The following is a 26002-nucleotide window of genomic DNA, read 5'->3' on the forward strand; positions in this document are numbered from 1 at the left end:
GAATATCTTGAAGCCATCAATGATGGAATCAGTGGATGCAGAATCCATGGATCCATGCCTGTACTGAAGGGTAAGAAATGTCATCTTTCAGAAAAGCAGGCCTAAAGACCCTATTTACCTGAGTCTAAGGCTCACCCTTTTTGCCTAAATTACCTCACCCAAATTAAGTTGCGCATTACATTCACATAATAGGGTCCTCTTAGTGCTGAGCCCAAGCCAAAGGGAAAGCTGCTTCAGGAGCCCCTGGAGCTCCTATTTGAGGGACATCACCTCTAAATTAAAGGGCCCCCTGGTGGTGCAGCGGGTTAAACCACTGAGCTGCTGAACTTGCTGACCAAAAGGTTGGCAGTTTGAATCCAGGGAGTGGGGTGAGCTCCTGCTGTTAGGCCAGCTTCTGCCAACCTAGCAGTTCAAAAACATGCAAATGTGAGTAGATCAATAGGTACCGCTTCTGCAGAAAGGTAACGGCACTCCATGCAATCATGCCAACCACATGACCTTGGAGGTGACTATGGACAACGCTGGTTCTTCACCCTAGAAATGGAGATGAGCAACCCCCCCCCCCCCCCGAGTGAGACACGGACTTAATATCAGGGGAAACCTTTACCTTTATCTATCTCTAAATTATTTGCCCTGGTTCAATGTTATACCATCCTGAGATTTGCAATTTGGAGAGGCATCAGTATCCTTTGGCAGAGAAGGTTCAGAACCTTGTAAAACTACACTCCCATGACTCTATAGCATTGAACTAAGACAATTAAAGTGGATTTGTTCGACAGCACAGATCAGTGGTTCCCAAACTGTGGTCCATGGACCACCAGTGGTCCACAAGAACTAAAATATGGTCTGCGACCTCACCATTACTACACTGTTGCAACAAGAGTGACTGGTCTCGTGAAACTCTTATAGTGCCAAGGCAATGGGGATGTCGGGAGGGAAGAGGCTGACTAGCCACTAAAGATAAGAGGCAATAAGCCTCTTGACTGCTGCTTCTCCTCCTCCTCCCTCCCCCTTAGCGGAGCTATTCCATGTGGCGCCTGGAAGCCTTGGTGTCTTCGTTTTTAGACCTGTTCCTGGAATTATTTGGGATGCTGATTCAGAAAATTGCATTGGATAGGCCACATCAGCTCTAGATTATTAAATATGGTTTTCTATGGGCAAGCAGATGGCAGCTACTCGATGTCATAAGTTCTGTATCAGAAACTAGAGTTGATGTGGTCTATCCAGTGCAATTTTTTTGAATCAGCAACCCAAATAAACAAACCAAATCTAAAGTTAACCAAAAACTGATTCATAACCCTTTTGGTACTAATGTTGGAGAATGGTCCCTGATCAAAGTGGTCCATGGTCAAGTGGCCCCTGGTCAAAAATGGCTGGGAACTACTGGCATAGATGCACCCAAGGTTTTATTTTCTGTTGCTGGAAGCTTTGGTGTTCTCAATTACAAATAGTAGACTTTTGGCCGCTTTTTGCGTATTACATTCGGCAGCGAATCCTTGTGTTTGTTTTAGGTTTCAGGGTTTTGAAAATGGAGGTGTGCCTTAGATTCAATAGTGCATGAGACTCGAATCCATACAGGATCACTAGATAATGGGTCACCTGAGCAAAGTGTCTGGATTCCCAGTTTCCTTGTCTGCCATTGTGGTACCTCAGGAGATTTGCTTCCATGCATCCTCCGTCATATGTGCTGTTCTCCTTCATTTGGGCCAAAGACCTTGTTCCTTTAGTTTAAAAGGGAAGGAAAAAGGAAGAAAAAGGAAGCATGAGATATTCTGTAAGCAGGGGCGGCTCAACCCATTACACAAAGTAAGCATTTGCAGTATAGTTGATTTTGGCCAGGGGCACTCTTGAGGCGCTCTTGGGGAAAAAATAGACCTTGACATATGCGAGTTGTAGTTACTGGGATGTATAGTTCACCTACAGTCAAAGAGCATTCTGAACATCAATGATGGAATTGAACCAAATATGGCACACAGAACTCCCACAACCAACTGAAAATATATATCAGTGATTGGTTGGGAGGGAGGCGCCAAAATACTGTTTGCCTACCGTTGAAAATTACCTAGGGCCACCTCTGTCTGTAAGGGCTACTGACATATTTAAAAAAGAAGGGTTAGGTGATGGGAAAGTCATTATTTTCATTATACTGGCCAACACAGTTTGTTTTAAGTTTTGAAACAACACTTTTATTTAAAAACCAAATAGTTTTAAAACTGGCTGGGTCTTTCATTGCGTCTTTCATTTCAACTGCTAATAAATGATATTGTCTAAGAAGAGATATTTACCCAAATGTTCCCATTTTCTGGTGATATAGGGCCCTTCCACACAGTCATATCCCAGAATATCAAGGCAGAAAATCCACAATGTCTGCTTTGAACTGGGTTGCGTCCACACTGCCATATCATCCAGTTCGATGTGGATTTTATTCAGCCATGTGGAAGGGTCGTTAGTTTTTTTTTTCCTTTTGATAGCTTTTAAATATTTCGTTATGGTTGCATGTGTATCTGTTCAGTTTTCGTGCAAATGTGTGCGTGTGCAACATACACACCCAGTGAAAGACAAAAGAGCCTTTGTGGGGATTGAGAACATCTCCTCAGGGGTGAAATAAGCAAAAAGCGCGCGCGCCTTAACAGCTTGGGAAAAAGTGCACCTGCTCCCCGCGCGCGCTCTCTCTCCAATAAGCTCCGCTCTCTAGTTACCAGAAGCGGAGGCCTTAGTAACGCGGGGGGGGGGGGGGGGCGGAGCGCGCGCGAGGAGAGGGGGCGGAGTCAGAGCCGGCGAGGAGCACAAGAAACCCGCCCGGGTCTCAAAGTCTCGCGAGAGGAGGAGGTGGCGGGTTTTGGCGCCAACAGCAAACGGGTGGTCGCCATGGAGAGTGCCGCCGAGATGGAGGGCCCCTCAGAGCGGACGGTGGCCGCGAGGAGCGCGAACTTGCCTTGGTATAAAGCGGAAGGGACGGGTCTCGTTGGCTAGCATCATGGGGCCTGGTGAATGATTGCCCTCTTGCTTGTTGAAACTACTTCATGGAAGAGGTTTTGTTCTGTTACTCCAGCGCCAAGGGTGTTCTCAACCATGTGCAGAGTGCCCTTCTCACTGCACTTGCCTGTGTGACTCCACGGGGTTGTTCTGGCCACTTGATCCTCTAGGGCAGTGGTTCTCAACCTGGGGTCCCCAGATGTTTTTGGCCTGCAACTCCCAGAAATCCCAGCCAGTTTACCAGCTGTTAGGATTTCTGGGAATTGAAGGCCAAAAACATCTGGGGACCCCAGGTTGAGAACCACTGCTCTAGGGCCTTCCAGACAGCAGAATAAAATCCTGCACTTCTGCTTTGAACTGGAATATATGGCAGTGTGGACTCAGGTAACCCAGTTCAAAGCAGATCTTGTGGGATTTTCTGCCTTAATATTCTGGGGGCCCTTCCACACAGCCCTATATCCCAGAATGTCAAGGCAGGAAATCCCACATTATCTGAGTTTGGATTCAGATAACCCAGTTCAAAGCAGATACTGTGGGATTTTCTGCTTGGGATATAGGGCTGTGTGGAAGGGACCACACAATGGCTGTGTGGTGATTTTTTTGTACTAAAGCAATAACTGGTTGCTACCAAGCTCCCAACCTCTCCTGATCTAGGGAAGGCAAGGTAGTTTCCTAGAATCATAGAATCAAAGAGTTGGAAGATACCTCATGGGCCATCCAGTCCAACCCCCTGCCAAGAAGCAGGAATGTTGCAGGGCCCTTTCACACAGCCCTATATCCCAGAATATCAAGGCAGAAAATCCCACAATATATTCTTTGAACTGGATTATTTGAGTCCACACTCAGATAATGTGGGATTTTCTGCCTTGATATTCTGGGATATAGGGCTTTGTGGAAGGGCTCTCAGAGCCTGACTTTGTGGGTTGCATTTACACTGTAGAATGACGCCACACTTCAATGGCCATGGCTCAATGTTATGCAGTCATTGGGATAGTTGTTTTACAAGCTCTGGGTTATAGGGCAGTGTAGAAGGGCCCCTAGTCTGCTTCCTCAAGGCCCTTCCATACAGTCATATAACCCAGGCCCCTCCTACAACTGAATAATATCCCACATTATCTGTTTTGAATTGGAATATATGGCAGTGTGGACTCAGGCCCCTTCCACACAGTTGAATAAAATTCTACATTTTTCTGTTTTGAACTGGAATATATGGCAGTGTGAACTCATAACCCAGTTCAAAGCAGATCTTGTAGGATTTTATGCCTTGATATTCTGGATTCTGTAGCTGTATGGAAGGGCCCTCAGGTAACCCAGTTCAAAGCAAATCTTGTGAGATTATCAACCTTGATATTCTAGGGGTTTTTTTTTTAGTCTGGAGAGACTTGAGAAATTGCAATTCTGGATTATATGGCTGTATGGAAGGACCCTAGGACAAAATCTGAGGCATGGATACTTTCCTCTGTTCTTTGTGGCAATTACTGCTCAGTATCCTGAGGGAACACCTGTTGTTGTTATTGAATTGTTTTAATGTTAATGATGTTTAATCTTGACATAGTTCATAAAGCAATTGTTTATTAGCAGCTGACATGTCTGTGATGTTAATTGCGATTATTGTCATAGTTGGTCCTGAAAAGGTCTGTTTGTTTGTCACTTCTGGTGTGAGAGAATGAGCTGTCTACAAAGATGTCTGGATATGTTACTATTCTGTGGGGAGGATTTTCTCATGTCCCTCTTGCCATGCCAAGACATCTGCCCTCGTGTTTTGTTGCTCAGTTGCTGAATACCCAATCCCACCACATTAAAACTGGACGTGACTCTTAATGAGACATGTCATATTATCACAAGATGCCTATGCCCAACATCAATGGAGAAATTATAGTATTTGGCTGGTATTGCACCACCTGGTATCCGTTGGAAGTAGCAGCCAGCAATGAAAGGACATCTCTGGCCCACCCATCCTCTGTTTGGATATCAGCCAGCATGCCAACGCCTTAAGTTAAGAAACGGCTTCCTAAGATCTACAGAAGTACTATAATAATAATAATAATACTTTATTTATACCCCGCTACCATCTCCCCAAGGGACTCGGTGCAGCTTACATGAGGCCGAGTCCACAATACATCAAAACAAGCAATACAACCACAATACAAAGCAAAATACAAATACTAATACAAAGCAATTAAAATAAATCTCATACATAAATAGCATAAACATTAGCAGACATTAGAACAATAGCAGAACACACATTTAAAATCTATGGCTGGGCCAAATGTAATTAAAAATAAAAAAATAATGCTGGGCATGAACAAGATAGAGTAGGTGGGGCGATGGTGGAAACGTACAAGCAGTCCTAAATCAGTATAAAGTGCTTTAGAGGACATAATGCTAAGGGTTCATTATTCTGGGAAGGCACACTGGAATAACCACATTTTTAAGCTCCTCCTAAAGACTGCCAGAGTTGGGGCATGCCTGATGTCCTTAGGAAGTGAGTTCCAGAGTTGAGGGGCCACCACCGAGAAGGCCCTCTCTCTCGTCCCCACCAATTGTGCTTGCGATGTAGGTGGGAGCACGAGTAGGGCCTCTCCAGATGATTGAAGAGATTGTGTGGGTTCGTACACAGAAATGCGGTCATGCAGGTAGGCAGGTCCCAAACCGTTCAGAGCTTTGTAGGTAAGAACCTGCACCTTGAATTGGGTCCGGAAAATGAATGGCAGCCAGTGGAGCTCCTTAAACAGGAAGGTTGATCGCTCCCTGTAAGGAGCGCCAGTTAACAACCTGGCCGCTGCCCGTTGGACCAACTGAAATTTCTGAGCCGTTTTCAAGGGTAGCCCCACATAGAGCGCATTACAGTAGTCCAATCTGGAGGTGACTAAGGCATGGACCACCCTGGCCAGATCAGCCTTCATGAGGTATGGTCGCAGTTGGCGCACGAGTCTTAATTGTGCAAAGGCCCTCCCGGCCAACGCCTGAGCCTCAAGTATAAGTGATGAATCCAAGAGGACACCCAAACTGCGAACCTGTGACTTCAGGGGGAGTGCAACCCCATCCAACACAGGTTGCCATCCTATATCCTGATCCGGTTTACGATCAACCAGGAGGACCTCTGTCTTGTCGGGATTTATCTTCAGCTTGTTTGTCCTCATCCAGACAGCCACAACAGCCAGGCACTCGTCCAGCACCCAAGGAGCTTCCTTGGAGTTAGGTGGAAAAGAGTAGTAGAGTTGCGTGTTATCTGTATAGAGATGGCACCCAACTCCAAAACTCTGAATGACCTCTCCCAGTGGTTTCATGTAGATGTTAAAAAGCATGGGAGACAGAATGGAACCTTGCGGGACCCCACAGGTCAAAGGCCAGGGGTCCAAGCAGGTGTCTCCCAGCTTCACCATCTGGGATCGACCCTCCAGGAAGGACCGGAGCCACGACAAGGCCATGCCTCCAAGGCCCATCCCAGAGAGTCGTCCCAGAAGGATACCATGATCAATGGTATCAAAAACCGCTGAGATGTCCAAGAGAACCAACAGGGTCACACTCCCCCTGTCCAGCTCCCTGCGGAGGTCATCCACCAAGGTGACCAAAGCTGTCTCAGTGCCATGGCCAGGTCTGAAGCCAGACTGTGACTGATCCAGATAGTTGATGTCATCCAGGAAACCCTGGAGCTCAGAGACGACCACCTGCTCCAAAACCTTGCCCAAGAAAGGAAGGTTGGAGATTGGTCTATAGTTGTTCAAGACCGTGGAGTCAAGGGAGGTCTTTTTCAAGAGTGGTCTGACCACAGCCTGTTTTAGCCCAGATGGAAAAATCCCTTGCTCCAACGATACATTAATGATCAACACAAACCAATCAATCAAACCACCTTTGGCTGATTTAATTAGCCAAGACGGGCAGGGGTCCAGAGCCGACGTGGTCGCCAGCACAGCCCCAAGGGCCTCCTCCACGTCCTCAGGACGAACAAGTACTTGCAAGAACACCTCAGCAAACAAGAGTGCAAAATAACAGTCTAAAATCCGGAACCTCAATCAGTGGCTGATACAGATGAGAAACTCCCTTCTGGGCACACAGAAGACTGGGCAACTTGGAAGGCTCTGAACAGACTGCGTTCTGGGACCACAAGATACAGAGCTAACTTCAAGAACTGGGGCCACAAAGTGGAGTCCACGATATGAGTGTGGACAAGAGCACGCAACAGACCATTTACTACAATGCGGTCTGAGCCCTGCGACATGCACAACGGAAGACCTTTTACAGCAACACCAGAAACACTTTTAAGTGGCCAGCTTCTGTTCAAAGGAAATATAGTATAATACCAAGTTTTAAACTTTTTGGTTTTGTATACATTATAACTGTATTCTCAATTAGCTTCTGACACGATAAATAAAAATGATGTTTAATACTTTAAAAATAGTTGTATATTGTATATTTTAAGTTGTATTGTAACACTTTAAACTATGAGCCGCTTTGAGTCTCCGTATGGAGAAAGAAGGCGGGATATAAACATCATAATAATAAGAAGAAGAAGAAGAAGAAGAGAAGCAGCAGCAGCTTTGTTTCTACCCTGCCTTTCTCATTGAGACTCAAGGTGGCTAATAATCACACTGCAACACCTGTTTTGTTCCTGCGTAATATAATTTCCTAATTGGTTCTATCATAAAAAAACATGGGAAAAGTTTATTAAACTGTCCAAGCTTTGTTTCTGCAGGAGGGATATCCTGCAGCACATTTTGCATTAGTTTTTCAAGCAATATGTAATCATCGAGTCTCAACCAATTCAACATACTTTGTGGCAGCCACAAAAACAAAGTTTCTGGAGTAGAACAACAACTTTCAAGTAAGGACCTCACACTTTCAAACTAGGAACAGAAATATTTTCAAATTTTGTTACATAGTATAACAACGATACTTTTTGTTTTACCTGCCTAGCAGCAAGGAGTTAAAAGACATATGATAAATCAAATACAGCATGATACTAAAAGTGTTCCTTAAAAAAAGCACACATTAAAATTTATTTCTATTTCTATGGAACAAGAATTGAAAGCACAATCAACATAGAATGTGATTTTAAAATTCATGGTTCTAATAATAATAATAATAATAATAATAATAATAATAATAATAATAATCTTTATTTATACCCTCCACTATCTCCCCAAAGGGGACTTGGGGCGGCTTACATGAGGCCAAGCCCAAAAACTCAATACAATAAATAACATCAAAACGCAAACAATAACAAAATAAATTACATAAGACATTAAACAATATAAAATTAAAATAAAATCATTCGTAACACAGTAACAGTCAGTGGCCCGCATGCACAGAATAAGATACTAAGGCTAAAAACACGGGGTGAGATAGGGGTGGAGCAGATTTGTGTGGGAGAAACTCTTCAGGAATGAGGTTGAGAGGAGTCTTTGTACAGGCAAAGAGGGGGTGTACTCTCAGGACAAACGTTGAGGGGTCATGGCAATATCAGGTTGTGTGGTTAATCACCAAAGGCACAACGAAAGAGCCAGGTTTTAAGATTCGTCTTAAAACTTTCTAGGGTGGGGGCTCCCCTATTCTCGCCAGGTAAAATATTCCACAGTCGGGGGGGGGGGGGGGAGGGCACTGAGGAGAAAGCTCTATTCCTTGTTCCCACCAGGCAGGTCAGCCTGCTGGAAGAGAACCCGCTAACGTTTTAAAACAAGGAAAATTAAAAACATTAAACCAAAAGAGCCCAATTAAATATTTGTGTCATGATGACAAAGTGAAATACAATAAAAATACAATTCAGATGTCATGCAATTGATATTAAATACCACTTGCCTATAGCTTCCCTCATGGTTGGCTTAGGCCCCATGTTTCTAAATCCAGATTGCCTGCTTCAAACTGGATTATTTTGCAGTGTAGACTCATATAATCCAGTTCAAAGCAGATAACATGAAATCAGATACTGCCTGAGGCCGATGAGGCAAGACAGATATACACTAGATCTCTGTCTTGCCTCATCTACTCTGTAGGATCAATGTAGCATCTACACTGTGAATTAATGTAGCCTCACTCCACTTTAGCTGCGAATTCTGTGGAAACCTGGGAGTTGTAATGTGGTGAGGCATCAGTGCTCTTTGGCAGAGAAGGTGAAAGACCATGTCAAACTGCAAGTCATGGCAGTGAAGTCAAACATCATTATTTCTGCAGTGTAGCTGCATCCCTGGTCAGTCAGAAGGCAGATCAATGACTATGGATTCAGCCTTTACTGACACTCATCTGAAATCCTGGGGGTCCTTCCACATAGCCATAGAACCCAGAATATCAAGGCAGAAAATCCCACAATATCTGCTTTCAACTGGGATATCTGAGTCCACACTGCCAGACATTCCAGTTCAAAGCAGATAATGTGGGATATTATTCAGCTGTGTGGCAGGGGCCCAGGATTGCAGCGTGTGTTTTCCAGAATTCAACTCTGAGCCTAAATACCCAGGTTTCGGCTGTGGTCACGAGTGCATTTATACAGCTAAAACTAGGGCACCAGATATACCTCTTCCTTGATACATCAGATCTTGCAGTGGTGACACATGCCTTGGTTTCGTCCTATCTGGACTACTATAACACACTATGTGGAGCTGCCTTTGGAAAATGTTTGGGAGTGCTCTGGTTGGAATGTCAACTAGGGCCAGTCATAGAGTCAACTCTTGTTGAAACAGCTTAACAGGCTACCAGTTTATTTTTGGGCACAATTCAAATAGCTAGCTGTGATCTATAAAGCCCTGTATGGCTCAGGGCCACACTATCTGAAAGAGGGGCCTTCCCCTAGGATTCTGTCTGAACTTTAAGGTCCTCATGGAAAAGATTTATCCTAGTCCCGCATCATGAGAGAGAGTCTTCTCAGGGTCCTTCCACACAGCCATATAACTCAGAGTATCAAGGCAGAAAATCCCACAATATCTGCTTTGAACTGGGTTATCTAAGTCCACACAGCCATAGATACCAGTTCAAAGCAGATAATGTGGGATTTTATTCAGCTGAGTGGAAGGGGGTTTAGTACTCCTCCCAACCTCTGGAGCTCCCTTTTGTGAGAGGCCAGAATGACCCTTTCATGCTTTCCTTTCACTGGCAGGCAAAGTTCTTATTGTTTGAGCATAATAATAGAGGAAGGGAAACTGCTGTGGAAGATAATTGATTATTCCAATTATTTAATGTATGTTACTTTTAATTTCTCTCTCTCTCAGTCTTGTTTGTTAGATTAGGTTGTGACACAGAGGCCCCTTCTACACTGCCATATAATCTAGATAATCAAAGCAAACAATCCAGATTATCTGCTTTGAACTGAATTATATGAGTCCACACTTCCATATAATCCAGTTCAAAGCAGATAATCTGGAATTTTATAGCAGAGTAGAAGGGGCCAGAGTAGCTGGCCGATAGCTATTCATTAAATGTCGAAGCCAGCTGGGGGCACTCAGAGGGAGTACCGGTGTGTTGTGGCTATGGTCTGTTACAGGAGAGTTGTTTTGAGCGGCTAAGCTGTAGATTGCAATGTTCAACTGTAATCTGCTATGAGATAAAAATGTCCCATTATATTACTCTGGCAGTAGGAGTCTGGGCTGGTGATTTTTTTTTATCAGGATTATCCATGCAGAGCCAACATCTCTGCATAAACAGAAATCAGTGAACAGTGAAGGCAGCTCTGTTCATTTAAAGCTTCTTGCAGAACTCTTGAATAAACCCTTCCTGCAAACCCCACAATGCTATGTTCCAAAATTATATTGCCTCTGTCTTCCTCTTTATTCTGCCATATGTGTAGACCTGGACTAAACCACTATAGGAGGGATTCCATAGGAAGCAGCTTTATACTACACTGCGGCATTGGTATATTCAGTTTGCATGTTTTAAAAAATCCCAAATGCATGTGGTTTGCATTTGGGGTAGGAAAATTGCAAGCTACCATGGATTTCAGGGTTTCAAATGGGTCTTTTCTCAGAGTTAGTTGGAGGTGGTAGATATTGAACTGTGGACCGTTATTCCATTCCTGACTGTTGCCCTAAAATTTTTAATAAATACATCCCATATGTATTTATTTTGTGTCAAAAGCATTGCATAACTAAATAAGTTTAAAACTGATAAACCAAGATTATGGCAACCACACTGATTGATAATTGATTGATAACTGGCAAATAGAGAGAGAACACATGGAGGCAGTGACAGACTTTGTTTTTCTAGGTGCAAAGATTAATGCAGGCGCAGACTGCAGCCATGAAATCAGAAGAGGTTTACTTCTTGGGAGGAGAGCAATGACCAATTTCAATAAAATAATGAAGAGTAGAGACATCACACTGGCAACGAAGATCCACATAGTTAAAGCAATGGTATTCCCCATAGTAACCTATAGATGTGAGAGCTGGACCATAGGGAAGGCTGAGCGAAGGAAGATAGATGCTTTTGAACTGTTGTTTAGAGGAAAGTTCTCAGAGTGCCTTGGACCACAAGAAGATCCAACCAGTTCATGCTCCAGGAAATAATGCCTGGCTGCTCAGTGGAGGGAAGGATATTAGAGGCAAAGTTGAAGTCCTTTGGCCACATAATGAGAAGACAGGAAAGCTTGGAGAAGACAATGATGCTAGGGAAAACTGAAGGAAAAAGGAAGAGGGGCTGACCAAGGACAAGATGGATGGAGGTTATCCTTGAAGTGACTAGCTTGACCTTGAAGGAGCTGGGGGTGGTGACGGCTGACAGGGAGCTCTGGCATGAGCTGGTCCATGAGGTGATGAAGAGTCAGAAGTGACTAAATGAATAAACAACAACCAAAATGGATAAAATAAAGGGATCACAAGCAGTTAAATAGTTTTAGACCAAAAACAAACAACAGTGCCTGCATTGTCTGCAGCTTTAAACAGTTCTTCCTCTGTGCATGAGGCAGGGCATGGTGGGCAAGCATACAGATGCTGAGTTGTTTGTTCTTCTCCACAGTTGCACAAGATGGAGGATCCTTCTAGGTCAGTGGTTCCCAACTTTTGGTCCTCCAGTTGTTCTGGACTTCAATTCCCAGCTTACCAGCTGTTAGGAATTGTGGGAGTTGAAGTCCAAAACACCTGGAGTACCAAAGGTTGGGAACCACTGTTCTGTTCTGTGCCATTTTGCCAGGTTGTCTTTTGATCTGCCCACTCCACTTCTGAGTCTGTTCAGGGACTTCCAAGTTGCCCATTCTTGGTTGGCCCATGGAGGAAGACCTTTGTGGGGGGCCATCCAGTTAGAATTACCTGATTTTGTTGCCCACAGAAATATTCTTGCTGTTGTTGGAAGGACATTAAGAGGAGTGGTGGTTCTCATGAAACTTTTCTTTGATTTAAATCTACTGGGAGGAGGCTGATAGCCATGCAGTGGGTGGCTTTCACAGTGTTCAACCTTATTTCTCTCACAGTTGGCAGCAACTTCCCATCACACATTGGGGGTGGGGGGCAATGCCAGCTAGGTTATAGAGTCTATCAACAGGTGTAGGTTTAAGACATCCTGTGATTATTCTACATGTCTCATTCAGATAACATGATGCAAATGCAGGGCTGGACAATCCAGCTTATCTGGTTTTGTTAATACTAATAGGCTGGCTAACAAATATTAAGTCTGTGTATGTTGTTCGCCTAAGAACTGCTGTGAGTGCTTTTGAATATGAAAAGTTTCCAGCACTATGTGACAAGGCTTTTCTCATTAGTTTTGAAATGCATTCCATTGTTTTATCTGTTTAAGTATCTCAAATATAAAAGAGAATATTTGCAAGTACAGAGAGCTGGACTCTTTACTTGCAGAACACATGCCATATTATTTCTTATCCCCAGGGTGGAAAAATACCGGCCTCAGACATTAAATGATCTGATTTCTCATCAGGACATTCTGAGCACCAGTAAGTATTTGAATATTTGCAGCATGTTTTGCTTCATCCTGTTAAAATACTGGCACAGTTGCCTCTTAGAATGTTCCTGATAATGAATATTCCCCAAAGGAAGATGAATGCTGTTTGAGCTTCTCTAAAAGTAGAAAGGACACGAAGAGCTATTTAGCCTATAATACCTGTTGTAATCATAAGATGTGTTTTCAAACAAAGCGAGGGAACAGGACTAAGAGCTATATACAAAGTCAGAGTGACATGGCACAGGAAGCATCCCATTTCCTCTCTGTTATCTGTCAGTACATTATAGTACAGGTGCCCAAAGGGGGTGATTACCTTGGATGTTGTGATAAACCTTTGGCTGTGGTCACAAAACACAATAAATCCAAATTTTTGCTTATTGTGAACAGCTAGGCATGCTGACATATGCTGCTTGATTGCTCCCATTTGGATTGTGTAAGCAAGAGTAGCTAAACAAACCACGGACCTTCTGTCCCTTTCTTGGTTCTTGCAGTGTCTGAATTCAAGCTTCTGTGGGGGAAAACAAGGCAGAACCACAAGCCCTGCTTTGTTTTTGGCTTAGAACTGGCTAGTCTGGGACCTTCTTGCTAGGTATGTCCCAATAAGCAAGTCACAAACAAAAGCAATTAATTGAGCAGCTCTGCTTGCTAGCACATACTAGCACTCTGCCTCATTCATGATCAAGCAGATTTTTATTTCTGTTGGTTTTGACCAATTTCATGTTGACTCATCACCTCTTGGGAGTCTCACCACTTGATCCTTCAGTATCTTTTCTTTGCAACTTTAGCTTGGAAATCCATGCCAAGCAATTAGGCAAGCTGGTGGAGTGATTCTGTGCCAACATAAACCTACAGTCATCCTTCCACATTTGTTACCTGTTCCTCTAGTATTTCTGGAGCAACTAGGGATTTCAAGAAAGAACATGTCTTTGGGAATCTCTATGTACTCCAGTGCGATTCTGTGGCCACCTTCCAGTAGAAGTTGACCATTATGTTGTGCTGGAAGACATCATAAAGAAAAGAGCAATTTCTTTATTTGCGGTTTTTCAGTCTGGCAGGGGCCCTGTGCCCCTAACCCCAGTAACTATAGAGGGTCCTTTTCCCACCCAACATAGAAAAACATTCGGCTACTTTATCCCTCCTTTGCTAGCTCCCACAGGCTAATCGAGCTGTGTGTGTATGTGTGCACACACTGTTGCGGGACTTATTTGTGAAGCTGCCATAAGATATAAGGCTGCCTGCCCTCACTTGGCACCCCCTTGAGCACATCTGGAGGTTGTTGAAATCCGATGTAAGGGTTGATACCTACTTGTTCTCTTCTTCCTTCCTTCTTCATTTTACCTTTTGTATCATGCCTACAGAATTGTAAGCCATTATTTTCAATTGTGAACACTCTTGAGTGCAGAGCCTGGAACATTATTTTCTAAAAGGAGCTCATTTTGTTGTTCATTATAAGCGCTATTGAAAGTAACCTGTTGTTACTGTTGGGAAATTTTTGCTCATTACTTTAAAAAAAGAGGGTGAGGAAAGTCAACTTGCTGCTTTTAAATTGCGTGCCTCTGAATCCTTCCTCCCGCTCTCTCACACACATGTGTGCATGGGCACACATACAGACACGCAATTATAGGGGAATGGCTCCGGCCAGGCCACTTTGAGTGCTCAGGGAACAAGAGCTTCTCCCGCTGCAGGGGTTGGCCAGCCTTGATTGCCAGGCTCCAAACAGCGGGGGTGGGAACAGCATGAACTCGCACCCAAGCACCACAATGGGCTTCTGCTTGGAAGGGAAGAGGCGGAATATGTTATGTGGTCTCTTAGTCAAGGATCCCCCGCCCCCTTATGACTGGTGGAGGAGGGGAAACAAGGGAGCAGGAAAAGTGTGGTGTCAGGCACCACCAGCAGATGATGCTGGCTCAGAGTGGGGTAATTAACCCAGCTAGCTCTTTGCCATTATAAAAGCCGTTCTTTTCCCTATATTACTTACAGCAGTCACCCTCCTGTACCTTGGCTCCACTGATCTGCCAGCACCTGGCATCTCTGTTGTTATCTGTTGCCTTAATCCTGGAGCTCAGCACCTGCATGGGGTGGAGGAAGAAGGCTCATGTGCTTGGCTTTTGGTGTCCCTTAAGCAGACACTTTGATGAGTTCTCGGGCTTCAACTCTTTAGTAACATTAAGGACTTCATCAGATGGAGTGGGGGGGGGGATGGGGGAAAGTGAAGGAACCATCTTACCACGCTCCCTTCTTTCCCTATCTTGTGGGATGGCAAGCCATCTCATGTCTGTATGGCATCGATGCCAGTCTTTCCCTCGCTTTCTCCCAGCTTAGAACTGTTACCCATCTTAAAGCTGTTACCCATCTTAAAGCAGGCAACACTCAACCCCTGAAGATGGGTGTAGGGATCAGTTTTCATTCGCTGGAGAAACAGAACCCCATGGAGTTCCACGGGAAGTTCCCTTACGTCATGTGATAGCTTCTATGGGGTTCCTGTGAGGTTCCATTTCCACAGCACATGGAAATGGAGCTCTACACCCATCTGATGAGGTCCTTAGTAGTGGTCATGACTCAGAGGCTGTACTAGGTAGGGTGGTATAGTGTGGAAGCTACACTGAACCATGTGACATTTCTCCCCCAAGCCATCTCCCCTTAGTGAATAATCAGGAAATCCTCCACTGAGAACCAGTGTGATGTAGTGGTTTGACTGTTGGACTATGACTCTCAAGACCTGGGTTTGAATCCCTATTCAGCTATGAGGTGGCCTTCGGCAAGTCACTCTCTCTCAACCTCAGAGGAAGGCAATGGGAACCCCTGCTCCTGAACTAGTCTTGCACAGAAAAACACATGATGGGTTCCTTTTAAGGCACACAACCTCAGAATCCGCCACTGTTTTGAGAGACAAAACAGTGGCATTTTGTGTTGTTGCTAGAAAAAATATCAAAACTTGCCAATCAACAAGTTGCTTCTGATTTGTTACTTCCAAGCTCTGCTTGTGTTTTCTGGCTAAAATTGTGCAGAAGTGCAATTTCAATTTTCCCACCTTTTCAGTTCAGAAGTTCATCAGCGAAGATCGGTTGCCTCATCTTCTCTTCTATGGGCCTCCAGGGACTGGCAAGACTTCCACCATTTTGGCTTGTGCTAAACAACTTTACAAAGACAAGGAATTCAACTCCATGGTTCTAGAGGTAAATGAAAACATTATTTGCCTTCTCTATACTAGCTTTATTGAATGTATGCCTTGGACTGTAGACATCAACCTCAGCTAGTAAGGTCAGGGCTTTGAGTGGTAGGAATTCTCCTAAAAGGCTGCAAGTTCCCCACCTGAGCTCTGCTCTCTTGCTTATTCTGTACACAGGGAACGTTTTATTGAGCTTATCCTTTATTCCTCATACCCTAATAACCTCTATATCGAACTGCAGTCTTTCTAAACCCGAGGGTTGCATGCTTACTTGCCAGGCTAATGCTTAAATACAAGAGTGATTTAGGGATATCTTTAAATATTTCATTCCTGTTCAACTGCAAATATTTCTTGTATATTTGGTAGAGGAATGCAATAGCCTTTCGGCTTCTGCAGCTGCTCCCCTCATTATTATGTTTATTCTCATATCTGCTCAGAACATATTAATACCACCTGCTTCTCTCTTCAGCTGAATGCTTCAGATGACCGAGGTATCGGCATTGTCAGAGGACCTATCCTGAGCTTTGCCAGCACAAGGACCATTTTTAAGTAAGTGCCCTGAAGAGCCCTCCAGGCTCTTTCCTCCAGAAGATAGTGCAGGTAGAATGTCTCTGTTTTTATTTGTTCTAAACTGTGAAATGCCCAACTGCCTGGCTTCTGATACTAATCTCATGCCTTTAAGGCATCTACGTAGTATGAAGTGGTGGGGCAGAGGGAACAACCCTTTCTCAAGGAAAGCTTGCCTTGGAAGTACCAGTGTATTTTAGGCATTGGAGTTTGTTCCCCGCCCACCTCATTGAATATAGAGCAAGTGGTACGTAGGAATCTAGCTGCAAATCATACCTGGATTTTCAAGTCAGCAGTAAAAACTTTGGACTCCTAATAATTCAACAATAAAATGTTTCTATGCTCTTGCCCACTAGCTTCCACCCCTTAGCCCTCCAGGTGCTGTTGAACTTCACTTCCCAAAAGTCTCAGAGGTAACAATGAATGGAATAAACTAACCTTGTAGGCAGAATAATTATCTGAAAGATGCAGCCAGGTTGATCTATTATTTTCCCCATTGTCACTCAAGTGCCTCAGGGGCCTGTTGCTGGTTTTATTAGGACTGGTCCCAGGTTCAATGCATAGACTTTGTCAGAGGATAGCTTTCCTTGAATTCAGTGATCTCTTTCCTGACTTGGTACCTCTCTTTCTTGCTGCTAGATTGTTTTTGACAATGTTGGGTTTTTAAAGCTCTGTGTGCATTTCAAAGACTTCAGCTCATTTGACTGTTTCTCGTTCTTACTAGGAAAGGCTTTAAACTGGTGATTCTGGATGAAGCAGATGCCATGACACAGGAAGCACAGAATGCCCTCAGGCGGGGTAAGTTTGCCACATGCCACAAGAGCCATGGTGCAGACACACCATAGCTCTGGTGGGCAGCACTTTCCTGGGTTAGTCCTGTTTTGCCACATAATATGGCTGTTTGGTGTCCCAGCTCACCTGTGTTGTTTTGTGGTCCCCGGAGTGTTGGGCATCTTGTTATGTGACACGGCTTTATACCTCCCACAACTTAGCAGCAAGCTTTTTTTTATTATTGTGCTTTAAATTTATTTTTTCAACTGTTTTTAACTTGTGTTTTCTAAACAAAATTGTGGTTTGTTTTAACTTTTATATCAATTATTTTTTTAGTTGTGCTTTGTCTTAAACAGTTGTAAACTGCATGTTCTGTGCTGGGAGAAAGGTGGGATATAAAATATGTGTTCATCCCTTGATTGGAAATGTGGTTCTTTCTACTGTTAGGGTTGAATAAACAAGCCCCTGCTTTGTGAGGAGGCCACAGCTTATTTCCATAGAACGGATCAGTCCTCAGTCCATCTTAGGAAGGGAGAGTGCAGGTTATGAGACTCTAAAGGTTTTTATTTACATGTAATGGGATCTGCTTTGTCATGATGTGTTTTTAGGTCAATGCACTAATCATAATTATGTTTATTTCTAGATAGTTTTATTATTGTTTCTTAAATCTTGATATCTCACCTTATACCCAAGGATCTCAGGGCAGTGTACAGTCAAATGAATGTCGAGTAATCAGGAGCATTTAAGAAAATTAAATCATGCATCTCTTAAAACCAGAATCATTACAACCATTTAAAAAATTACTGACCAGGACACATGAGCAAACTGGATGAAATCATTTAGCCCCCAAATTTAATTTAAAAACCACATTGACCTGGTAGCAGAATTGCATCAATATTGGCATCGGTGGGGCCTCTGAGAAGAGGGCATGTTAGAACTAGGGTGTCCCAGTTGAGAAGACCCATTTTATGTTGTTTGCTGCCTTCCAGATTATATTCAAGGGCTGTCTATCAACTCCTTTAGCACATCTGGTGGTTTTTAAGCAGGGACTGCGTAGCCATTTGTAAGGGGTGCTTGATTGTGCTTTTCCTACATGGCAGAATAGGGTTGGACTAGATGCCCTTGGGGTCTCTTCCAACTTTAGGATTCTAGGTGTGAGCAATTTTGGAGAGAGGTAATTTTTCATAACCCTTTGGGTTGTGTTTTGCTGTATTAAGTAATACCAAATCAGAACATTTATGTGATGCTCTTCACCATATTTCCATGATTGTATTTCATGATTTCCAAAAAGAATAAAGCAATTAAAATGTGAAATGGAAGGAGGAAAGCTAAAATGCACAGAATAATACAAGATGCATGAAACATTTGGAAGACTAAAAGGATGCTTTGAAAGAGAGAAGGTCTATCTCATTGTGAAAAGACAGTTTCCCAAGACTAGGAAATGCACCACCAAGGAAGTTTCGTAGCTGCCCACCTCACTGATGTATCAGTGTGCCCACAGAAAGACCTCTGCTAAAGGTTTTATCTGCATCATGAATGTATTTATCATCACCAGAGAGTGTTCAGTAAGCTGATTCTGCCTTCTGTGTTGCCTTTCCAGTAATAGAAAAATTCACCGAAAATACTCGTTTTTGCCTGATCTGCAACTATCTCTCCAAGATCATCCCGGCCTTACAGTCAAGGTGCACCAGATTCCGCTTCGGTCCTCTGACACCAGAGCTTATGGTTCCCCGATTGAAGCATGTTATTGAGCGTGAGAAGTGAGTAGAAAGACAAAAGAAAGATATTACTGATCTTCTCTTTTCATAGAATCATAGAGTAGGAAGAGACTTCTTGGGCCATCCAGTCCAACCTATTCTGCCAAGAAGCAGGACAATCGCATTCAAAAGACCCCTGACAGATGTCCATCAAGCCTCTGTTTAAAAGCCTCCAAAGAAAGAGCCTCCACCACACGCCGTAGCAGAGAGATTCACTGCTGGACAGCTCTCTCTCACCGTGAGGACGTTCTTCCTCATGTTCAGGTGGAATCTCCTTGCCTGTAGTTTGAAGCCATTTTTCCACGTCCTAGTCTCCAGGGCAGCAGAAAGCAGGCTTGTTCCCTCCTCCGTATGACTTCTCCTCATCCATGGCTCTCATCATGTCTGCTCTCAGCCTTCTCTTCTGCAGGCTAAACAGGCCCAGCTCTAGATGTTGCTCCTCATAGGGATTCATGGTCTCCAAACCTTTAATTATTTTAGTCACCCTCCTCTACACATTCCAGCTTGTCAACATCTTCCTCGAATTGTGGTGCCCAGAATTGGACACAGTGTGATTCCAGTTGTGGTCTGACCAAGGCAGAATAGAGGAATAGCATGACTTCCCTGGATCTAGACACTAGAATCCTATTTATGCAGGCCAAAATCCTATTGGCTTTTTTAGCTGCCGCGTCATATTGTTGGCTCATGTTCACCTTCCTGTCCACAAGGACTCCAAGATCTTTTTCACAGGTACTGCTGTCGAGCCAGGCATTGTCCCCCATTCAGTATCTTTGCATTTCATTTTTTCCATCTAAGTGGAATATCTTGCATTTGTCCCTTGTTGAACTTCATTTTGTTAGTTTTGGCCATTCATCTCTATAATCTGTTAAGATCGTTTTGAATTCTGCTCCTGTCTTCTGTAGTATTGGCTCTCCCTTCCAATTTGGTATCATCTGCAAACTTGATGATCATACTTTCTAATCCTTCATCTAAGTCAGTGGTTCTCAACCTGTGGGTCCCCAGGTGTTTTGGTTTACATTCCCAGAAATTCCAGCCAGTTTACCAGCTGTTAGGATTTCTGGAAGTTGAAGGCCAAAACACCTGAGGACCCCAAATTAAGTCATTAATAAAGATGTGGAACAGGACTGTCCACTCAAGTCAGACATTTTGACTGTCTGGATCCTGTTTCTCATCTCTGTACAAATGCCCTGCCCCCTCTATCCACTTGGTTTGGAGAATTTCAGTCATGCTATGCTTAGTTATAGCCCCACAAGCATATGGTTGGTGGTGCTTTGAGTTTTATGGAATCATTAAGTTTTAAGGAAACTAGACATTACTTGTAGATCAATGGTTCCCAACCTTTGGTCCTCGAGGTGTTTTGGACTTCAACTCCCAGAAATCACCGCCCTCTTACCAGTTGTTAGGAATTGTGGGCACAGAAGTCCAAAACACTTGGAAGACCAAAGGTTGGGAACCACTGCTATAGATGAACCAACTAAAAGATGTTCCAACCGGTCTGGCTTATTTTTTTCATATTCATAATCAAAGTGTATCAATGTGACTCCTCTCCCACCATATGACTGGGATGTCACTGCAAATCTCTCAATTGAAATTTGGTAGAAAACTTGTGGAACGCCTTGAAAAACAAATCCGATGCCATATTCTGGCAGCTGGAAGAGAAGATAGCTTGTGTTGGGTCTAGGGGAGGGATAGCATAGCCCCCAGCGTAGAATAGCTGTATGAAATAATTGTTCCTGGTTGACTATGTAGGCCTGTGTTTTTCTCTTTCAGAGTTGATGTAAGTGATGATGGAATGAAGGCACTGGTGACACTATCAAACGGTGACATGCGCCGGTCTCTGAACATTTTACAGGTGTGTGTATTTTTATTTTTCTACCAGGAATCCTTTCTGTAATACAGGGAACATATGGCTCGCTCAATGTTGTTGGACTGTATCACCCATCATCCCTCACAGTGATCTATGCTTGTTAGGGCTGAAGGGGAGTCGCAGTCTAAGCAGTTGCAAGCCATCTATATAGTCTTCCTCCCTATACTGGCAACTGATTCTAAGTGGGCAAACAATTGACCCAAGGACTGTTCTTCTGTTCCCTTGGCAGAGTACAAACATGGCATTTGGAAAGGTGACCGAGGAGACAGTTTACACCTGTACCGGGCAGCCACTCAAGTCGGACATTGCTAACATCCTTGACTGGATGCTGAACCAAGATTTCACTGCTGCTTATCACAGTATCCTTTGGAGCCCTGTTTTGGAATTAGTCCAGGAAACTGCCAGCATTGGCTCCAAGTAGTTGGCACGTGTTCCTAAGAATCTGTCCTGTGGCTACCTTGTGGCAGCACAGCTTTTAGATTGTTCATAGGTGCATCTAAACTAAAGGAAGCAGCTTCTTGAGATTCATGAGCAGCATTGGTTCACGATGTCAGCAGAGAATGTGGATGAGTTGGACTTGTTGTAGGTTTCACTTCTACATGTCTGTTAGGTGTTCCCTGTCACTGGCACTGTTTGGATATCCTAGTTAGCACTTGGTTACTGGAGAAACAAGTGCATCCAGCAACTTCGTGTTGCAGTTAAATTGCTCCAGCTCTGCCAGTCACCCACTGTCATAGTCCTGTGGCCATTAATGGTATTAAGGCTTGAATCCTATTTAGTCACAGCTAGAGTAAATACATTCACTCAGTAGGGTTTACTTAGCTAATTGAGTCATCACTCAACAATTAATTTAATGGGTGTGCTCTAGGATGGACCAGTAGGCTTCAAAACACAGCTTTAATTGATCAGTTTTCCTTTCAAGTCAGGTGTCACCCATTCTATCTCTGTGCATTTCTTTTTTCCTACCTAAGTGTAGTACTGTGTATTTATTCCTATTGGAATTCATTTGCTTTGGGCCCAGCTCTCTAATCTGTTAAAATCATTTTGGATTATGCTCTAGCATCAGAATTGTCTTTCTCCTTCTCTGCTGTCCTTGATGGCTCTCCTTTATGCCCATTGCCTGAGGCCATTTTGCAGAGGAAGTCTGAGTTTGCGTCCTCAGACAGTAATAGTGATAAGTAGCACTGGTTTAGAAGCATGACCTGTGGTTTCTTGGAATGGGTAGAAAGGTACAGACCATTAGAAACAATACAGAGGTCACCTGTTATTTCCAAGTTGCTATAGCAAGGGGCAGGGAACATATTTTTTATGGGTTTTTGTAGGTTTTTCAGGCTGTGTAGCCATGTTCTAGAAGCATTCTCGCCTGACATTTCGCCTGCATCTGTGGCAGGCATCCTCAGAGGTTGTGAGGTCATATTTTTAATGTGGTATGGAGGCTGAATTCTGACTTGGGAAAGGATCCCAAGCTTTGTTCAGCAGTGGCCGAGGTAAAGGGGAATGGAATAGAGTGAGGATGATCTGATATAATTCTTACTAGTTTAGACTCCTTTTTACCAAAGTGTATAACACTTTTACCAAAGTGTTTTTATTGTGTTATGGTGTAATGTTTTGTTGTTTTTACTGGTATTGCTTTAATGTTTTTGATTTGCTTTGAATTGTATTGTTATGCTATTGTTTTGTTGAGGCCTTGGCCTTTGTAAGCCGCACCGAGTCCTTCGGGAGATGCTAGCGGGGTACAAATAAAGTTAATAATAATAATAAATAATAAACCATAGCTCAATTCTGTGCATTTCTGCTTAAAAGTAAGTCCTGGTGCAACCACTCTCAAATGTGCTGGCATATTGCCGTCTTCTGTAGCTGTACTTTTGAAACAGTGAACACCTCCTTTGTCTTCTGTAACTTGTGTGGTAATTGCCACCAGAACGTTTGCATTCCTCTTTGCCCCTCCTGCCAGCAGTATGAATATGTAAGCTGTTGACAGCCGCTTCTGATGGCAGTTGTTCCTCCTGGTCTCCATGACAGGGAGAGGTGTGGCGGGGAGGTCTGCTCCAGCAGCCCAGCTGGGACTCACTAATACTTGGCTCTTTCTCTCCCAGAACTACCTCTTGCAGTCCTATTATATAATGGCATTATGTAGGACAGTGGTGGTGTCCCTAACACCATCGCTCACCATCCCACTCACTTGCTCACCTGTTTACCCACCCCCTTACTTGCCCATTTGCTTACCGGCTTAGTCACGTTTGCCCACCCCTTGCTCACCATTTGTCTGCTCACCTGCCTGCTCATTTGCTTCCCCCACCCCCCGCTTGCCACCCCCCCCCCCCCGGAGTACCCCCTCCCTCCCCAGTTTGGGCACTCTATTTCTAAGAGTTTCACCATCACTGATGTAAGAGCTTGAAATATATGGTACCTTGAACTTGCTTATATTTTTATCTTTGCTTTGTCCTCCCTTCTATTTTTTATATCTCTCAGATTCTGTTTGGATCATTTCTTTTTGAAATCTATTTTAGACTGCAGATTACCTTGTGTTTTGGCAGAAAGGTGGTCTATAAGTGTTGGAAGAAAGTACATTCTTTGGGGGGGGGGCTTCAGAGCAACTGTTCTCTCTTTCCATCTCTGCCTCTGCAGTTCTTTTCTCCTGCAGATGTGGTGATGGTGGCCTTTGCTTTCAGAACATGCCTTTTCCTTGAAGGCAATACAGGTTACCATGGGCACCCCCTTCCATAAGCTGGGAAAGGCATTCAATTAGTCGCTGTCTGCATTAGCAAGCATCCTGTTGGCGTAGATATCACCTTGATGCTCTGCTCAGATATTATGGAGCTGAAGACATTGAAGGGCTTGGCACTGCATGATATTCTGACAGAAATCCACCTGTTTGTCCACAGAGGTAAACGTGCTTTTGGGTTTGAAGTACACCATTTGCTGTGTTCTGTTGTAGATCATGCCACGTGTTTTGGCTTTTAAGTGTATGAGGAGGGTGCGTGGCTGGAATAGGACCCAAAGTTTTGGTGGTACTGCCGAAATCTACTGCAAAAATACTCGTTGTATTCCAGACATGGAGAGAAACCCATGTCTTGAATTTTGTGGGTAGAGAGGAGAAACAAGAAGTAGTCTTGTTCTATACTATTTAATTCCTTCCCTCTGTGTGCAGTGTTGATTTTCAAGTCACAAAATTCCAAATGGAGGGCTTCGTAGGAGCAAATAAAGGGGGACAGCTCTGATTTGTCAGATAACTTTTAGGAAAGTCTAGTAACCAGGAGAAAGCTTTCTTGAGGTATCACTGCTACAGGGAATAACAGGTAGGAGAACAGGACTAAGGCACAGCTAGGATTTGTGGAATGAAAAAAAATCAGGGCAGGCATGCCTCTCCAGTTAAAAATCAATAGGCGAGGGCTAATTTGTAAAATTACTATATTTATGAAGTTGTTACAGTCCTTTGTCAAGCATTGTTGGTGTTGCCTTTTCTACCCTGCAGTTGACTTTCCACCATCTGTTCGAATCCAGTTGCTGATCAAGATGGCAGATATTGAGTAAGTGTCTTGGGAGATAAGGCTTCTATTTGGAGGCACAGCTTTATCTTCCACCACAGAGCTCTTTTCCCAGACTGAATGTAGCTGCTTCAGAGCTGTGGGACTTTGTATGCATTTTTCTTAGATCTGGAATACCTGATTTTTCATCTTCTTTTAAAATGGAGTATTTAGGGTAATGCAGACATGGTTTGCACCTACTTCCGTTGGTATATTATTTAAGAACTGTCAACTAAAGTTGGAAAAAGGAAAAACGTGGTATTTTTGCTGTAGAGAGTATTGCATTATCTGGAAATAAGTCGAGGCAGGGATGAGTCAAGCAATCAGGGAAGGGATGTACAGAGAATGAGGTTGAACTTCAAGATGTTTTTCTGTGCCACAAAGGCTGCTAAACTGCCTGAAATAAAAAGCAAGATTGGCCTGGCTCTGCAAGTAGGGTCTACATTAGGCATGGGCAAACTCTGGCCCTCCGGGTGTTTTGGACTTCAACTCCCACAATTCCTAACAGCCTCAGGCCCCTTCCTTTTTCCCCTCAGCCGCTAAAAAGGAAAGGGCCTGAGGCTGTTAGAATTGTGGGAGTTGGAGTCCAAAACACTTGGAGGGCTGGAGTTTACCTACGCCTGGTCTACATAGTGAGGTGGCTTGACAAAAATATGTTGCAGAGATACTTTTAGCAGGCTTATCCATCACACCCCTTCCTCCATCCCAGAACTGATTTATCACCTTAGTGGGGTATTCTGGGTATCAGGCAGGGTTTTTTCAATGCAAATATCTCAGCTGTGAGACTCTTCCTCCTCTCTTCTCTTTCAGGCATCGTCTAGCTGCGGGGACAAGTGAGAAGATCCAGCTGGGGGCTCTTGTGGGTGCTTTCCAGGTCACCAGAGATCTCATTGCAGCAGAAGCGTAATCAAGCTCTTTTCAGTGCTTTGCACTTGCCGTAGCAACTGGCGGACTGCAACTCTCAGTACTCTCCTCCACGGGCATTGCTGGTGAGGGCTGTGGCCCGACGGCATCTAGAGGGCTGGAATGCAAGTGCCTGTGGTCTGTGGTGATCGGCAACTTCCCTTTCGGTGCAACTAGTGGACTGAACCGAATGGCAGGCCTGTGTTAACATTGCTTTCCCCAGTCTTCCAGCAGTGATTTGAATGTTTCAGCTCTGTTTGTCAGAATGCAAAATTAAAAACTCTTGCTTCTTTATATATGGCCACTCTCCTACTTCCTTCGTCTCAATTAAGACTTGGATAAGTTGCTTTTTTAGAGCTATAGCTCCTACGCTGTCAGCGTAACATTTTCAACCTCTGCTGTTAGTATTTAGTTAGTAGAAGTCTCTTGATAGTGTGAACAAAACTAAAATGGGTTCCTACCCTGGGGAAAGAGAGCTACTCAGGACTGTCTTTTTAGATTAGACTAGTTTCGGTAGCTAGGAATGCCCACATTAGGGATTATATAAAGAAAAATATTGTCTTTGTTTGGTTTTGAATGTTATGAATGT

General features: G+C 43.8%; 1 protein-coding gene across 2 annotated transcripts; it reads left to right on the forward strand.

Annotated features, from left to right (window-relative positions):
• The first annotated feature begins 2773 nt into the window (after nt 1-2773).
• Nucleotides 2774-25707, forward strand: RFC5 (replication factor C subunit 5). Of its 2 annotated transcripts, XM_060785466.2 has the most exons (11): nt 2799-2939; nt 12780-12844; nt 15892-16028; nt 16491-16570; nt 17313-17386; nt 18960-19119; nt 20887-20968; nt 21213-21342; nt 23793-23870; nt 24459-24513; nt 25321-25707. In XM_060785466.2, exons 1-11 carry the CDS (start codon nt 2869-2871, stop codon nt 25415-25417), a joined length of 1029 nt encoding a protein of 342 aa, XP_060641449.1. In that variant the 5' UTR covers nt 2799-2868; the 3' UTR covers nt 25418-25707. The 2 variants fall into 2 exon arrangements, with proteins under 2 accessions (XP_060641450.1, XP_060641449.1); XM_060785467.2 differs by lacking the exon at nt 12780-12844 and having other exon boundaries at nt 2774-2939.
• The last annotated feature ends 295 nt before the right edge of the window (nt 25708-26002 follow it).

This window comes from Anolis sagrei, chromosome X (assembly GCF_037176765.1).
Source record: "Anolis sagrei isolate rAnoSag1 chromosome X, rAnoSag1.mat, whole genome shotgun sequence".
In the NCBI taxonomy this organism is placed as follows: domain Eukaryota; kingdom Metazoa; phylum Chordata; class Lepidosauria; order Squamata; family Dactyloidae; genus Anolis; species Anolis sagrei.